Here is a 17,826-nt window from a genome sequence, read left to right on the forward strand (position 1 = left end):
GGTCATGGGTATAGTCCATGAGTCATGGCCTCATGGGTTGATTGGATAGGATGTATATGGGTTGGCCCTTTCGAATAATGTACATGTATATATATGGAGGAATGTAATGCATACTTACAAAATCACCTTGATCTCATAATTTGATAAAACTAATTTCCCAAAATGTATATATATGGAGGAACGTAATGTATACTTAAAGCAGATAACTAATTTCTCATAATTTGTACCGGTGCAGAGTGCTTACATGCGAGTGAGCGTGTGAGAGAGCGAAAGAATGAGAGGGAGAAGAGAAAATAGAGTTAATTTGAAAGGGAGGGAACATAAAAAATGGTTGAGGAAAAATACTTATATAGAGGAGGTGGCGTCAGTGACACGTGCCAGCTGTAGTTCCGTACGACTTCACAGGGCAAGACGGTAAGTAGTAAGATGTGTATTAACCACACGCAATTTTATTTATTTCTTGCCGAGCCAACTAATGATTTTAAAATTTAAATCAAAAATATATTTTTTTTAACTGGATTTGTTGGAAAGCTTTGAACACTGCTTAAATCTGATTTATATTGAAGGATTTATGTTCCGGTCAAACTTAATTTGGTATGCACGAATGCTGTTTAAAATCGCTCTGAATAAAAATATTTTTTTTAGATATCAAAACAACTAAATATTTTAGCGTACTTTTGGTTTTTAGCAATATTTTACCATATTAAGATTTATGAAATTTTTAGATTTAAGAAAAACTTCAACATTAAAAAATTGAAAATTTCACTTACCACCGAAAATCCAAGTTACAAAGGGGTTGTGGCAGGGGGAGAACCAAAAGGGGAGTAATGGAGAGTGCATGAGGGTTCTCAAATTAATTGTTTCAACTTTCAAGTCACCTTTGATATATATAATCTCTTTAGAACTTGTTAACCTTTGTAATACTCGGGCAATTTTGGAAGGTTTTAATAGGTAGCCACGCTCAGACACAATTTACTCTTGGACCTCGGAATTGAAAAGGTAAATATCTCAGCGACGGAGTACGTGTCTTCTGTTCCTCTAAGTTTCTAAAAACCAATTCTCCGATTCTTATTTGGATTGGAGAGTGAATAGTCATGAGACAAGACAAAATTTAATTTCTTGTCCTCCAATCCACATGCTCTCTCTAACCTCTAACGCTCATCGTGATATGGGTTCCAACTTCCAAGGAAATCATATCAGTTAATTCCAGTGGGTGGCAATGGATCACCCAATCCGACTTCTTCCTATCAAGAAGGTCCAACCGGTTTATCAGCTGATGCGTCTGGTTGAACCGTGCTTTTTGATCAGCCGATTTTCCACGTGTGCTTCCATTTGTGTTGGTTCAAGGGCTACGCAATTGGACAGAAAACTCTTTCCCTAATCTTATAGCTAACTTAGCAACATACAAAATATGACAAGCAAACTTTATCATATTATTGAAAATTTTTCATTGGTATTTTAGGAGAAAGTAAAGTAAAATTAAATTATTTACACAATTTTTCTTCATCTCACATCAAACAAAACGAGGGTTTTGTAAGGTGCATTCGATATTTGTACAACTTATTGGAAAAATCTTATTATAATTACCTTACAGATGGAAAGTACTCATCGAGATATGTGGCATATCAAAATCGACCATGAAAACTTTAACCCCAAAACCTAAAATAAAATATAATAAAAATAATAAAAAATTATTTGGGGTAACCTCGGGTCGACCTGGCTTGACCCAAGCTAGGACCAACCCCAAGGCCTGGTAAAGGCCAGGTCAAACTTGTGCCCTACGCATGTGCCACGTCATACACCTCACTCACCCTTATCCCATCGTCGAGCATTGAATACCCTACCCAGCACATGCACCGCATACCTATGCTTACCTCATCCCATCACCGTGCGCCAGCCCATCTATGCACTTGCCTAAGATCTGGCTCCTCTCTAACGAGTCCATCATCCAGGGAGTGGCCAGTGAGGCATCCAACGGTTGGGCTGTACACATTCCGGTGTGGACCCAGTCACCCCAACACGCCGATAGATGCTCACTGGGCACTCCGAGGGCAATGGGGCCTGACGCCCCTGCCTAGACCCATAGGGGCCATTCGGATACTTCATAAAAAACTCTTGGGACTATAAATAGCCTCAATTTGAGGCCATTCTAAAGGTTGGAAAATTCAGAGTAATAAAAGTTGATTACAAACGTTTTCATTTCTTTCGTTAATGTTTTAAATTTAATTGTCTTCATCTTCATATATAACCAAACAAGGCCTTGGAATGGTGTTCTCTTGGGAAGTGGTAGTGGAGTGGACAATTAAGATTATGACTTTGGCTACCTGGATTTATCAAAAAAAAAAAAAAGTTTGGCTACCTGGAACAAGAATAGACGAAACATTGGGATTGCATCCCCTTCCCACTCATGATGGAAAGGAGACGATTCTTCTTTTCAAGTTTGAAAATTACACATTAAGGTTCCATCGGATTGCAACTTGCAAGGGAAATAAAGGGAAAGGGAAGTGAAATTAAAAATTTTTATAATTAGTATCTAATATGATTTCGTAATTAACTCCTAAATATTCCAAATTTAGTTATTAAATTTTAATAATGATTAGGGTTGGCATACTTTATGGGAAAGCGTGGCCTTTGTGCGTGCACAAGGGCCAATGAGAGCACATGCATTGACATCATGGGGGCGGGTGCTCATTTCACCCCCCGTGTCTAGGCGGTTCACTCCCCCACATAGAACTTTTCTCCTACTAATGATTATTAATAAGAGTGTCAATTGGTCTAGTTCCTTAATAGTTATGACCCTAGGGAGTTAGGACCATAATCGGATCTAAGAACCGGTTCCTGATCAGTTTCAAGCAATCCAAAATTTAAAAAAAAAAAATTCCCTAAAACATTCTTTATATATTCAATAATATTATAAGGGAAAAAGCCGGGTGTGCTAGCGGTATACCGTATGTCATGATCCTATGTGTCTATCTCTTTCTTCCTCCTTTTGAGGTGGTAAGAGAGTCATTTCAAAAGGGGAAGAGGGATATAGGTTGTTAGCATACGGTATACCGCTAGCATACCCATCCCTCTCCCATTTTTAATAAGACATTAATTTCATGAGATAAGCAACTTACCATCATTTTTTTCTCAAATCTAAAAAAATAAAGGGCTTGACTTTAGCTCTAATGACCTTTTTAAGTCTTTAAGAATTATATAATATATAGGGTTAGGATGTGGATTGTTTCGATTTCATCAGTTTCGGTTCCAACTGTTCCTAATTGGTCTATCGGTTCTAGAACCGTTAGGAGACCAATAACTTAATCGACAAGTCTAGAACTGACCCAATAACTTATCGATAGATCAAGAACTGGCCCAATAAACTATTGGATGGCTCAATTCTAGTTTTTTGCATACTGGTTCAGTCCGATTTCTGGTTATGGTGCCCAATTGACACCCTTAATTATTATACTCAAATTGCATAGAAAGGAGTGTCATAGTATTCTCGCGGCTGCAATGTTGTGATGAAAGTGATATTTTATATGAGAAAAAGAACTCTGCTCGGGAGTGTGGCCTATACACTAGCACTCCCATGAGTCTATCTCTCTCCTCCCTATATGAAAAGATATCTCTACCCCCCTTGTTTTGATGAGAAGAGAGATAGACACATGGGAGTGTTAGCGTAGGCCACACTCCTAGTCTGAAAACTCCTTCCCATTTTATATTTAACTGCTAAACACAACTCTTGGACTACCAGGCAGTGGAGCTATGCGCTGGGGTTTTCTGAAGCCACCTAGCCCAGACCATTTGTTTTACAGTTCTATTGTTAGCCAAGCCAGCTTATAAGTTAGTCCTGATCAGTATAAATTTGAACCCAATTCATGTGGACCATATGTCCTGATACACCACATTTCTTACTTTTAATCTTGGCCCTACATCAGGGTATACTAAAACATCAGATAAAAATGAAGTTCCTACATTTGATGAAGGGCAAGACGGTTACGAGTCTATTCTCTAAACGACGGTTGGATCATCATCCACTAACCCCGTAAATCACAGAAAGAATAAGGAGGAGGACCACATCCAGAATGAAAGAATAAAGAGGCCACGCGCAACAAAGAAGGGGGAGAGATAACTGACATGTAATCCTCTCTGAGGAGACCCATTATAAATAGGAGGGTCTTTGATGTATTTAGAGAGAACATTTTCTAGGTACGGAAGCATTGTTTTAGTGGAGAACAAGGAAACAAGGGATTTCATCGTTCCTACAATAGACTGAAAATCTTTCTTCATTTCTCATTCGTTATTAGAGTAATCCATTCACTTCACCAAAAGATGTCATCCCTAGATTAATCTAAAGCAGAAATCTAGGTGAAACATTTGGCGCCGTCTGTGGGAAGGAGAGAAAACACCTGCGAAGATCTCACCATCAATCACCTGCGAAGATCACCTGCGAAGATCTCACCATGACCACCACGAGAAACCAGTCGAGACTTACTTGATTGGTGGCCTATCCTACAGTTCCCCCTCCAAAACCACCGGCCGGAGGTCAAAAGGAAGCTAGATCGGGCGCCTCACGGCAGGCACTAGAAGATCTTGATCCAGGAAATCAAGATCTACCCCATCTAGAGAACTCTCAGCTTCAGTGCTCAGGGAATCTTCCATGCTATGTCACCATAGAGCAATTCGATGAAATGCAGGCTCGATGGGATGATAAGTTAGAGCAGATGATGGAGCTGCAACGAGAATTATTACGGGGAGTTCCGTTACCTCCTCCTCGATCGCCTCGCCGTGAAAGGTCATGGTCACCAGAGTGTAGCGAAAATCACAGCAATGCTAATAATACGCGACAGAAGAACAAGGAGGCACAAGAAAAACCCAAGAATCAAGACTCATATATGACAAAAGCAGAATGGTTCTTGAATGAGAAAGTCATGGAGCTTCAAGATCAGATTGAAGAAGTCAGAAGAGAAAAGAATCAAGCCTCCATACCCAATTTTCACTTTACTATAGATTTACCTTTCACAGATGAGGTACGGTTGGAAGCCCTGCCAAAGGGATTCAAGATGCCTCTTATAGATCAATATTCAGGAACCACTGACCCAGAAGATCATTTAGAAACCTTCAAATCTCTCCTATTCTTCCAAGGAGCCTCGGATGCTATAATGTGCAGAGCTTTCCCGTCTACACTGAAGGGAGCAGCTCGACAGTGGTTTTCTCATCTCCCACCACAATCCTTTTCTAATTTCACAACCCTGGCAAGAGCCTTCTTAGCTCATTTTGTGAGTAGCAAGGTGCACAAGAAAACAGTTGGCAATCTTTTAGCAATAAAGCAGAGATCTGATGAGTCCATCAGAGAATTCCTCACAAGATTTAATAAAGAAGCTTTACAGGTACACAACTTAGATCCCACGGTGAAGTTCCAGGCATTACGTAGCGGGATTCATGATGTGGAGTTGAAAAAGTCCCTAATCATGGACGAGCCTCAAGATATGTATGAATTGTTCGCCAGATGTGAGAAATATATAAATTTAGCTGAGGTCTTGGCAACAGAAAAGGAAGAAAGGATTGAAAAGAAAACCCAATAGAGGAAAGAAGAGGCTTCCCGTGAGACTGGCATCAAGCGCATCCGAGAAGATAAAGATTTCAAGAAGAAGAAAGATGATAGGAAGGCCTAGGCACCAAAGACTATGGGCCGAGAGTCAGAATCAGTTTGTACCGCCCTGATGCATACTCGGGCACACATCCTGAATGAAATCAAAGATCAGGTGGCCCTGCGTTGGCCAACTAAGATGGTCAAACCCGCATATGAGCGCAATAAGAATAAGTACTGCCATTTTCACCAAGATCATGGTCATGATACCGAGGAGTGTCGACAGTTTAAAGATGAAATTGAAACCCTCATACAGAGAGGGCGTTTGGGAGGATTTGTCAAGAAAGAAGGGGAAGAGCGAAAAACAGACTACCGTGCTCAGGAACAGTAAGGGAAACCGAAAGTCCCCATAAGAGAAGGAAAAGAAGAATCCAACCGAGGTAATGTTCATAAAGAAAACATGCCCCTAAGAGAAATAGCCACCATATATGGAGGACCTGGTTTTGGGGGAGAAACCTCGAGATCCCAAAAATAGTATGCACGGAATGTGTTCCAAGCTAAGACAACAAGGAAAAGAAAGAGGACGGATTATCAGATAACCTTCACCGAGGAAGATTTGATGGATATACAAACCCCCCATGATGATCCATTGGTGATAAAGATGGTTATCGCAAACTGCTGGATGGGGAGGATTCTGGTAGACAATGGGAGTTCGGCGGATATTTTGTATTATGATGCATTCGAAAAGATGCTACTAAAACCCGAAATGCTGAAGAGAGTAGAATCTCCACTATATGGATTTAACGGGGCACCTGTACAAGTGGAAGGCTCCATTGAGTTACCAGTTACCGTGGGGATAGAACCTAAGCTTTCCACTATAATGATGAACTTTCTGGTGGTGAAGGTGAATTCAGTGCATAATGGTATACTGGGGCGACCTGGCCTTAATACACTCCAAGCTGTAGTCTCAACACCCCATTTGGTTATGAAATTCCCTACCGAGCAAGGTATAGGGGAATGTCGAGGCAATCAAGTTACCGCTCGCCACTGTTACGAAGGGTATCTTCGATCCAAAGGCAAAGAACCTCAAATACATCTCATCCATTTAAACGATAACTGAGATATGGAAGAGCAAGAACGGGGTGAACCAGCCGAAGAATTAGTCCCTGTAGAAGTGGTGGAAGGTGACCCAACGTAAATTATCCAAATTGGAGCCAGTTTAAGCCATGAAAGAAGGACTGCACTCATAAGGTGTCTGAAAGCCAATGTCGACGTCTTCGCCTGGTCAGCTTTTGACATGCCAGGGATAGACAGGAAGATAGCAGAGCACCGCCTCAGTGTTCATCCGATGGCTAAGCCAGTATTCTAAAAGAAAAGGACCTTTGCCCCAGAACGACAACAGAAAGTAATTGAAGAGGTAAACAAACTGCTCGAAGCCGAATTTATTGAAGAAGCCATCTATCCAGAATGGCTCTCCAATGTCGTGATGGTGCCTAAATCGAATGGAAAATGGCGAATGTGCATTGACTTCACGGACCTGAATAAAGCTTGTTCCAAAGACTATTATCCCCTGCCTCAAATTGATCTACTAATAGATGCCACGGCAGGCCATGAAATGCTTTCTTTTATGGATGCATACTCAGGTTATAATCAAATTAAGATGTATAAGCCAGACATACTTATAACCTCCTTTATTGCTGGAAGGGATACATATTGCTACATACGTATGCCTTTCGGATTGAAGAATGCAGGGGCAACTTATCAACGCCTGATAAGCTATCTCTTCAGGCATCAGATAGGGCGGAATGTTGAAGTATATGTAGATGACATGCTAATCAAGAGTTTAAAAGCATCAGATCATGTAACTGACCTGAACGAAGCATTTCAGATACTGAGAGAAAGCAAAATGAAATTAAATCTGACCAAGTGCGCTTTTGGAATAATGTCAGGGAAGTTCCTTGGCTTTATGGTCTCGAAAAGGGGGATAGAAGCGAATCCAGTCAAAATTCAAACCATATTGGAAATGAGCCCCCCAAGAAGGGTTAAGGAGTTACAAGAACTTACAGGGAGGATAGCTGCTCTAGGAAGATTCATTTCCATCTCGGGAGCACGTTGTTTGCCATTCTTTAAGGCCCTAAAAAATTGAGCTAAGGAAAGAGAAGCAAAAGGGGTTAAACTCACCTTCGAATGGTCAGAGGAATGCCAGATAGCTTTTACTAGATTAAAAGAATATCAGATGAAACCACCACTTCTAGCCAAACCTGAATCAAGAGATATACTGCAATTATATTTGGCCATTTCAACGGTAGCAGTGAGCGCAGTTCTTGTCAGAAAAGATGGACGAGTTCAGAAGCCTATATACTATATCAGCAAAGTTCTCCTGGATACAGAGACCAGATACAATACAGTGGAGAAATATGCATATGCATTAATCATAGCAGCCAGGAAGTTGAGGCCCTATTTTCAAGGCCATAGCATGAGGTAATCACTAATCAGCCTTTGAAGAAGATTTTATCAAAACCTGACCATTTAGGATGGTTAGTAGCATGGTGTGTGGAGTTAGGGGAATTCGACATCCAATACCAACCCCGAACTACAATAAAGGTACAGGCACTTACAGATTTCGTAGTAGAATGTACACTCCCTGAAGAAGAACAAAGTGTCTCAACAAAATTTGAGGAGATAGAACAAGCATGAATTTTATACGTTGACGAATCATCCAATGCCCAAGGCTGTGGAGCAGGTTTAATTCTCGTCAGTCTAGGAGGCTTCACTGTACAATATGCATTAAGGTTCAATTTCCAGACAACCAACAACGGAGTAGGGCATGAAGCGTTGATTGCTGGATTGAAATTGGCACAAAGTCTGATGGTGAGATACCTTACCGTACACAGCGATTCCCAGTTGGTAGTTAATCAGGTCAAAGGAGAATATGAAGCTAAAGAATCTCGAATGGCCAAATATCTGGAAAAAGTAAGAAAACTGATTACAAGCTTTACTCATTTTGAAATACTTTAAGTACCTCGGACACTCAATACATCCGTAGATGCTCTCTCAAAACTTGCTACTTTTGATTTCCAAGATTTAAGTAAAATCGTCTATTTGGATGTAATTGGCGCACCAAGCATAGAGACACCCGAGGAAGTGTTACCAATACAAATGGATCCATGCTGGATGGATCCCTTGATCAACTACTTGCAAAAGGGAGAACTACCCACCGACAAGGGAGAAGCCAAGAAAGTTCGGATGAGAGCTGCTAGATACATTATGATAGGTGAATGTTTGTACAAAAAAGCCTTTGCCATGCTCTATCTGATATGCCTCTGACCATCCGAGGCAGAGTATGTACTCAGAGAAATTCATACTGGAATATGTGGACAGCACCTTGGGGGTGCAGCCTTAGCTCACAAGGTTGTTAGATAGGGATATTTCTGGCCTTACCTCAGAAAGGAGGCCATGGATTTGGTTCGCAAGTGCCAACAATGTCAGAAGTTTGCACCCATAATACATCATCCTGCAACCGAGCTAACCTCGATTACAAGTCCTCTTTCCTTTGTACAGTGGGGGATGGATATTTTGGGGCCATTTCCTAAAGCGTCAGGGGGCAGATAGTTTGTGGTGGTAGCTGTGGATTATTTTACAAAGTGGGTGGGAGTAGAGGCTTTAGCCACCATTTCTGCAGTAAAAGTTTGGAAATTCTTCCTTCACTCTGTTATCTATCGATATGGGATACCGAGAATTCTTATTACCGACAACGGAAAATAGTTTGAGCAGAAATTCAAAGAATTCAGTGATCAGTACGAGATTTAGCTAAGAAAGACATCGGTAGCACATCCCTAGTCGAACGGATTAGCGGGGCAGTAAACAAAATATTACTAGACAGGATAAAGAAAAAGTTGGAAAACGCAAAAGGGTTGTGGGTGGATGAACTACCCAATATTTTGTGGGCATACCGTACAACTACAAGGTTAAGCACGGGAGAAACACCCTTTATGCTCACATATGGTACAGAAGCTGTACTTCCAGTGGAAATAGGGGAAATTTCATTAAGAGTCCAGTTATATAATCCTGAGGATAATGATGAACAGTTGAGGGTGAACTTAGACCTATAAGAGGAAATCCGAGAGACAGCTCAGTTAAAGAATGCGGTGCACCAACAGCGGACGGCGTGTCATTACAACAACAAGCTGAAGAGAAGAAAGTTCCATCAAGGGGATTTAGTATTGCGCAAGGTCGAGGCCTCAGATCTGAGATTAATGGAAAAGCTGTCACCGAACTGGGAGGGACCGTATAAAATCTCCAAACGAGTAGATCCTGGGGCATACCATTTGGAGACTTTAGAAGGGACATCCATACCCCGGTCTTGGAATGCTGAAAACTTACGAAAATTTTATCAGTAAAAGGTCAGCTCACCGATTATGTTAGACCACAACTTTTGTTAAGTTTGTCTGACCAAGTTTGAAGTTGTCATTGATTGTAAATAATCCTCATGATTCCCAATGGTGAATAAATTGATATACGAGTTGACAACAAGCATACAAATTTTCTTGCAAATGATGGGCATAAAACGATTGGCGTACATATTGTTATTTCTGAATGGCCATCCGACCATAATGGTGAATTGCACCAAAGGGGCACTTCCCCAAAGAAATGATGGTCATCCGACCATAATGGTGAGTTGCACCATAGGGGCGCTTCCCCAAGGAAACAATGGTCATCCGACCATAATGGTGAGTTACACCATAGGGGCGCCTCCCTAAAGAAATAATGGTCATCCGACCATAATGGTGAATTGCACCATAGGGGCGCTTCCCCAAAGAAATGATGGTCATCCGACCATAATGGTGAGTTGCACCATAGGGGCGCTTCCCCAAGGAAACAATGGTCATCCGACCATAATGGTGAGTTGCACCATAGGGGCGCCTCCCCAAAGAAATAATGGTCATCCGACCATAATGGTGAATTGCACCATAGGGGAGCTTCCCCAAAAAAATGATGGCCATCCGACCATAATAGTGAGTTGCACCATAGGGGCGCTTCCCCAAGGAAACAATGGTCATCTGACCATAATGGTGAATTGCACCATAGGGGAGCTTCTCCAAAGAAATGATGGTCATCTGACCATAATGGTGAGTTGCACCATAGGGGCACTTCCCCAAGGAAACAATGGTCATCCAATCATAATGGTGAGTTGCACCATAGTGGCGATTCCCCAAAAGAAATAATGGTTATCCGACCATAAATGGAAAGCCATACCATAGAAGCGCTACACCAAAACCGAGATGAGACAAGATAAAATATCGACCATTAAAGGCATCAGTGAAAGCATGAGTTTAATTCATAGAAAAGGAGGAGCATGCAAAGAAGGTAGAATAAAGTAAAGCAGTCTCTTTTTTAAATATTCAATGTAATAGTACAAGTATGAATTTACAAGCTTCCAGAAAAAAAACTATTACACTTCTTAAGCATTAGTGCACAATGGAGACAGTAAATACAGTCCATCTCGGATGCAAATCTACCGAGGAAGAAATCTAGCTACTTCGGGGCATGGTCAAATCGCCAATCTACCAAGGAAGAAATTTGGCTACTTCGGCGCCCAACCACACCGCCAGGAGATTATGTATAGGGGGAACCCGTGCAGAAGAGAACCGAGGAAGATTGAACACCAAGAATCCAAACAAAAGAAATACATATCCACCTCGGTAATCAATACCAAGCTCAGTGCTGGACGAATGGCACTAGCTGCTCCAGACACCACTTACGAATCCGAAGAAAACAACTTCACACTCAAGCATGGTGAAGGAAACCAAAATACCCCTGTTTCTACTCCTCTCAAACCAGTGATGAAAAGAAATTGAAAAATCCTGGGAGAAAATAAAGGCATTTAGGGTCCTTCAGTAGCTTGAGAGATCCACGCCATCGGTCACCAAATATTTTAACAGTGAACATCGACCGCGAGAAGTCTCCTTTGGATTCTCCACCTCTCCGAAGCAACCTTCCTTCTCCAAAGAGATAGAGAAAGGAAGATACCTCAGAGAGGTACCATCACAGCCAGACAACTCAAAAGACACTGCATGTCGATTGAGGATCGAAGCAGTGATGAAAAATGTCGATTGAAGATTGAAGCTGAAAGTAAAGCTTCTATAAGATAGGAATCCTCGAGTTTCATATCCTTCATGTATAGGAGAACTTCCATGATCACGATGATACTGAAGATATAGAATCTCTGTGAGATGGCGAAAACAACAGCGAAACAGAGCCATTAAAGAGTAAGAATTTTGTCTTCAGAACTGAGACATTAGAAAAACCTCCCACTATATATAAGGCTAGGCGACGATTCAAGATAAAGGAGGAATTTAATAAGATAACTATCCCACATTCAAAGAAGTCACGCTTCAAGCCACGTGTTCCAATCCTATTGAGTCCATACTACACCCACGACTGGAAAAGGTGCAATTTCCAAAACGTCGATTCAGTTCGCTCAACAGTTCTGATAAGGATAAAGCCATGAGAAGCGCCAATTAAATAGGGAAGCAATAAATGCAAACTCATCGAATCCACCAAGAATCTCGGAAAAGTGAGATACCCATTATTAGGGACCACAATGCCTGAAGGGAGGGCAAACGTCATCAGAAGCCAGAGAAATAATACAAGGTATGTAAAATATCACTATATTTTTTGAAAATAAATAAATAAATAAATATATATATATATATATATGTATATACAAATATCCGAGATACCACAAAATTTCTAAAAAGCCCATAAAACCTTCAAAAGTTTAGCTCGGGACGCGGTGGAATAGGGGGCAAAGGCCCAGGAACATTCTGTGGAGAAGGAAAGGCAGGAATGGTTAAGGATAAAGGGTCAAGCACCACCTCCTGAATAGGAAATCGAGGATCAAACCCTAATTCTATCCTATCACATTCAAAATCTGGGATAACATCCTTCAACAGGAGGAACAACCGATGAGCCCCTTCCCTTTCCTTCTCCCTACAAAAGTGCTTGAAGACAAGAGAATTAACTATATGGTTGATTGTCAAATTCGCTGTAGCTCATCTTTCAGCCCACACATAATCGCTGATGTCATCCACAATATCCCGAGCATATTCTAGTCTTGTAACCAAATCGTCTTCCCGACGTTCCAAAGCCTGATACGCCTCTGATTCCTCTTTTAACTTTTTCAGCTCCTCTTTTAACCTCTTGGACTCCTCTTATAGCCCGGAGTTACACTTCATCAGGACAGTATTGGCATGACTTAACATTCCCAATTGAGACTCTAGGTCCTTCTCACGCTCTGAGTTTACCCGAGGTACCATGCCCAGTGAGAAGATAAGTTCCTAAGCAAAGGAATGTGTGAATTATGACAAAATTAGACATATGAATATATTAAATGAACGAGAAGGAACGAAATGAGTACAAAAGAGAAGGCATACGAGAAAATTTAAAATCCTTTCATTAAATTTCAAAAAACAAAAGAGAAAGAAAAACACTAAAGTTCTTGAACATTAGAGGCGTCATCAGGATTCACAGTGGTAGTAGAGGGATTAGAAGCGGAGGGGGGAATGTTCTTCTCTCCTCCGACAAGTGGGTCAGAATGTTGTTCGGGAGCGACATTTACGGCAGTAGCGGTAGTCACCTCAACAGCGTTACCAGTTGTGATCGCATCAGAATTAACCCCAGTCCCTTGCTCCACAGTTTTTGAAGGAACTTGTTAAGGAATCTGAGAAGAAGACTGGGGAACATCTAATTGCCCCATTAAGGAACCAGGCTTGAAAGCACCAGCTTCCAACCGCTGAATCATTACGTCGATTTCTCGAATCCCCTTGAACTTGAAATCTGGTTGTCTTTCTCTCACTTGCCGCCATATTGAATGAGTGGTATTCATTAGAGTTAGGGAAGCTGTCCCCATATGCATCTCTCAACATGCTTCTGAACTGAGGTATTCTTTAACAGCTAGCTCTTTAGCTGTTGTCATTTGCTTCTTTAGCTCATCAATCTTGGACTATTTATCATCAAGCGCCTTTTTCTTTCTATCTATCCTCTTCCTTTCCTTCTTAAGAGCATCTTTCGAGGATTTAGCTGATTCCTCGGTTAATTTCAACTTCTCTTGAATTTTTGACAATGACTTTTCAGCGGAAACCTTCTCGGCTTTCGCTGCACTCAACTCTTTATTTAAACGAATCCGCTCTCCCTCAAAAAATTTGAGAGACCTCCTCATTGTACTCAAATCCTCCTCTGATTTTTTATATACATCGACCACGTTCCTTCTAAGTAGCACCAACTCGGAAAGATAACCCAAAGCCTGAAATAACGTCAAACCGAGGTTCAAAAAAAAAAAAAAAAAAAAAGGGAGTGAGGAAGAAAAGAAAAGAAAGAACTAGAAACTCACTTCATAACTTCGAGCAAAAGCAGATTGCTCTAGTAATTTATCGGGCATTTCAGAAAGCCAAATTTGATCTTCTGGAGCAATGCCCTTTAAAACCCATTCTTCGAAAGTAGCAAGATTGCCGACCACTCTTTGATCCTTAGTAATGGACCACTTTGGGGTAAACACTCCTGTATCTGCTTTCTCTTTGCCTTTATTCTTCTTAAGAACGCTAGGAGGGTCAGTTGGTACAACGGAAGACCCATCGGCAGGATGATTAACCAATCCCATAGAGGATCCACCTTCTGGGGGAGTTAACTCCAAATTGGGGTCATCCCCTTTACTCGGGGAAGGACCCTCGACCTCGGTATTATGAGAAGATGCAGGAGAAGGTCCTAAAAATCCTTTCCTAGAGGGACCTCTACCTCCTGAGGAAGAGGATGTCTTTCTTTTCTTACTCATACTCACCTCTGGAGGTTCAAAATCCTAGTCCCCATCAACTCGAAGATCTTTCTCCACGATATAGCTAGTCAAAGAGTCCACACCGAAATCCATTGCAGCATACAAAGGAAAATACATAAAAAAAAAAAAAAAAAACTATTATTCAAAAAACCTCAACTCCCGAGGTACTCACCCAATTCTAGTTCACCCATATCTTGTAAATCAACAGTCTCACCCCTGATCCGATTCCCATCCTCCATAATAGCTTCAAAGCTAGCCTGGTCCGCAGAATCTAAGGGAAGAATCTTATTCCCCTTTCCAGTATTGGGGAAACCCCAATTAGTGGGACACCCCGGTCCCGTCTGGGTGACCCAGAAGAATCGTTGCTTCCAACCGTGGTTGGATGTGGGAAAAGACCCCACAATAGGGACACCATTGCGCTGGCAAAAATAATACCATCCGGGGTGGGTACTCACATGATTTAGGGTGAAACATTGTATAAACAAACTAGCAGAAACTTGTCTCTTCAATCGAAAACATTTGATCAGAAAAGCCCCAATGCATCTCCATCCGTTAGGGACCAATTGGCAGGGAGATATTTTATAACATCTAAGAAGACACCCCACGAACGGAGAGAGCGGGTATTGGAGGCCAGCCTCGAAAGCATCCAAAAGGAGACCCACTTCCCCAGGACGGGGCCGATCCAACCGCTCTTCGGAAGAAGGGACCCTTAGCACAACATCTTTCGAGATCCCATAAACACAACGGATTTCCGCGAGATTGAAATCAGAGATAATGGAGGAAATCTCGCCCACTCCTTTCCCAATAGTAGGATCCAATCGTGGTTGTCTAACCCGATAACCTCTCTTTCCCAATTGTCTCATAGAATCCAAAGTAGAAGTACTAGCTAATACCTTGGAAGCATTCCTAGGGGTAAATATTGAAACCCTAGAATTTGAATCTTCTGGCCAAGGCACGGGAGAAGACATTCTTCGATTTTCTTCCTGAACAGAGCCATAATATAAATTCTCGCACTCAGTCAACAGGGAAGTAATTTCATCACCTTCCACTCTTGGAACTTTCCCTTTGTATTTTCCCATTCTCCTAGATGCAAATATAGCAAAAAAAAAAAAAAAATTCAAATTGAAAGAAAAAGGAGAGATATCAAGTATATACTCACTTGGATCAGAAGGATCTACACTCGGGAAGGACGTGAAAAAGCAGAGCAATATCACCCAAACTCAAAAAAAAAAAATCTCCACTCGAAAAAGTTCAACAGACGACGAAGTACAGGATTTAGAAAGTCCTTAGAAACCCTCGTGAAACTTTTTGATTTCGACAGCGAAGAAGATGAAAAGACCTAGACTTGGAAGTAAGAGTGCTGGAAAGAATAGAAAGGTCTGAAAAATCGAATTTTATAATTCTCAATTAAAGTCTCTCAAAAGGCGCGAAGGACAGAAACCGTTTTCGCTTCCACGTGCTAAATATAGACCCTTGATATAATATTTATATTTATAAAAAATGCAAAATGTCTAACCAAAGAGAACCCCTATTATATATTATTTTCATGTGGATAAACAATAAAAACCAAAATTATGAGTAAATTGATTAAACTTTTCAGAGATTGTATTCTCTTCACCTCAACCAAGATATCTCAAGTAAGGTAAAGAGGTAAAGAGAATAGGGGGCAAATGATACACCACATTTCTTACTTTTAATCTTGGCCCTACATCGGGGTATACTAAAACATCAGATAAAAATGAAGTTCCTACATTTGATGAAGGGCAAGACGGTTACGAGTCTATTCTCTAAATAACGGTTGGATCATCATCCACTAACCCCGTAAATCACGGAAAAAATCAGGAGGAGGACCACATCAAGAATGAAAGAATAAAGAGGCCACGCGCAACAAAGAAGGGAGAGAGATAACTGACATGCAATCCTCTCTGAGGAGACCCATTATAAATAGGAGGGTCTTTGATGTATTTAGAGAGAACATTTTCTAGGTACGGAAGCATTGTTTTAATGGAGAACAAGGAAACAGGGGATTTCATCGTTCCTACAATAGACTGAAAATCTTTCTTCATTTCTCATTCGTTATTAGAGTAATCCGTTCACTTCATCAAAAGATGTCATCCCTAGATTAATCTAAAACAGAAATCTAGGTAAAACATGTCCAAACATGGCCGTGTCAAAAGAAGACTAAAAAGTAATTTTATATTTCACATTAATTAATATGATGGGTTTAAATTTTACACCACGAACTGAAAATCTATTAATTAATAAGAAATTTCGCACTATGTCAGACGACTCAGACCAATATTCCTACTCACTCTATTCGAAATCGAGAATGGATCATCTGGGGATCGGTTTTTAGAAACTCAAAGGAGAAAAAGACAGTTGTACCCCTGAGATATTTCCTTTTCAGACTACAATTAAGAGTTAGAGTGACTTTGTGAGTGCGTGAGAACGCCTGATGGAGCTGTTCTATAAATACTTTAGTAACTCATCCCCTTCCATTTCAAATATTCTCCATCGTTCTCTATAATTGTGTCTTTGAGAGTGAAAATGGCAATGAAGAGAAAGCAATCAGAAGTAATAGAAGTTTCTTCTGTTTCTGAGAGAGACACGGCAGTGAAAAGAAAGCTAAGAGACAATAATGATCCATTAGTGAAGCTGAAGCTAGGGGGTGGGGATACATCAGTTGGACTCGTGAAGAAGAAACTGATGAAAAGTGATCTTAATAATCTCAGCAGATTGATATTGCCAGGGGCAGATGTAAGGAAGCATGTTCTGCCATTGCTTCATCCCTGGGAAGTCCATGACGTGGAAGGAGCAGGACTGATAATGCATGTGAAGGACTTGGACACAGGTACACAGCATCGGATGAGTTTCAAGAAATGGGAGAGCAGCGGTTCTTACAAGCTTGGGCTGCGTTGGATTTCGGATTTCGTAAGGAGAAGAAATCTTCAAAAGGACGACATGATCGTCATGTTCTGGGTCAACGACGATTCCGATTCCACCAGGAGGGGCTTCTGTTTCTATGTTGCCAAAAGATCCTACCCTACACCGAATCCTCAGCTCTGTAAATTCGCACAGAAATTCCTCCGTCTCAGCTTGCCTACGCCTGATTTTTCTGATTGGTCGTCCATCGATGCATGGGATGAAAACTTCCCAAAAAATAACTAGCAGATCAGTTGAGTGGTAGCCGTTCATTAGAGAGGGAATACTTAAGCAATTCAAGAAACTGTTTCTTGAAAATTTTCTTTCCATACGATTCATTCATTTAAAAGTATTGTCTCTGAAACTTTTTTCTTTTCTCTTTATCGCATGCATACATGTATTACTGTTTGAGATCTCTGAAGTTTTCTTTAAGAAATATATATATTTAGTTCTTGGAGAACGCACATGAATGGCATGGGAATGGTTTCTTCTTAATTCA

At 41.0% G+C, this 17,826-nt stretch overlaps 1 protein-coding gene across 1 annotated transcript; it reads left to right on the top strand.

Moving 5' to 3' along the window:
* Positions 1-16,952: 16,952 nt before the first annotated feature.
* On the top strand, positions 16,953-17,573 carry LOC122644874. The gene has a single exon (XM_043838247.1). It carries the CDS (start codon positions 16,953-16,955, stop codon positions 17,571-17,573), a length of 621 nt encoding a protein of 206 aa, XP_043694182.1.
* The last annotated feature ends 253 nt before the right edge of the window (positions 17,574-17,826 follow it).

The sequence above is a fragment of the Telopea speciosissima genome, chromosome 11, assembly GCF_018873765.1.
Source record: "Telopea speciosissima isolate NSW1024214 ecotype Mountain lineage chromosome 11, Tspe_v1, whole genome shotgun sequence".
Taxonomy (NCBI): domain Eukaryota; kingdom Viridiplantae; phylum Streptophyta; class Magnoliopsida; order Proteales; family Proteaceae; genus Telopea; species Telopea speciosissima.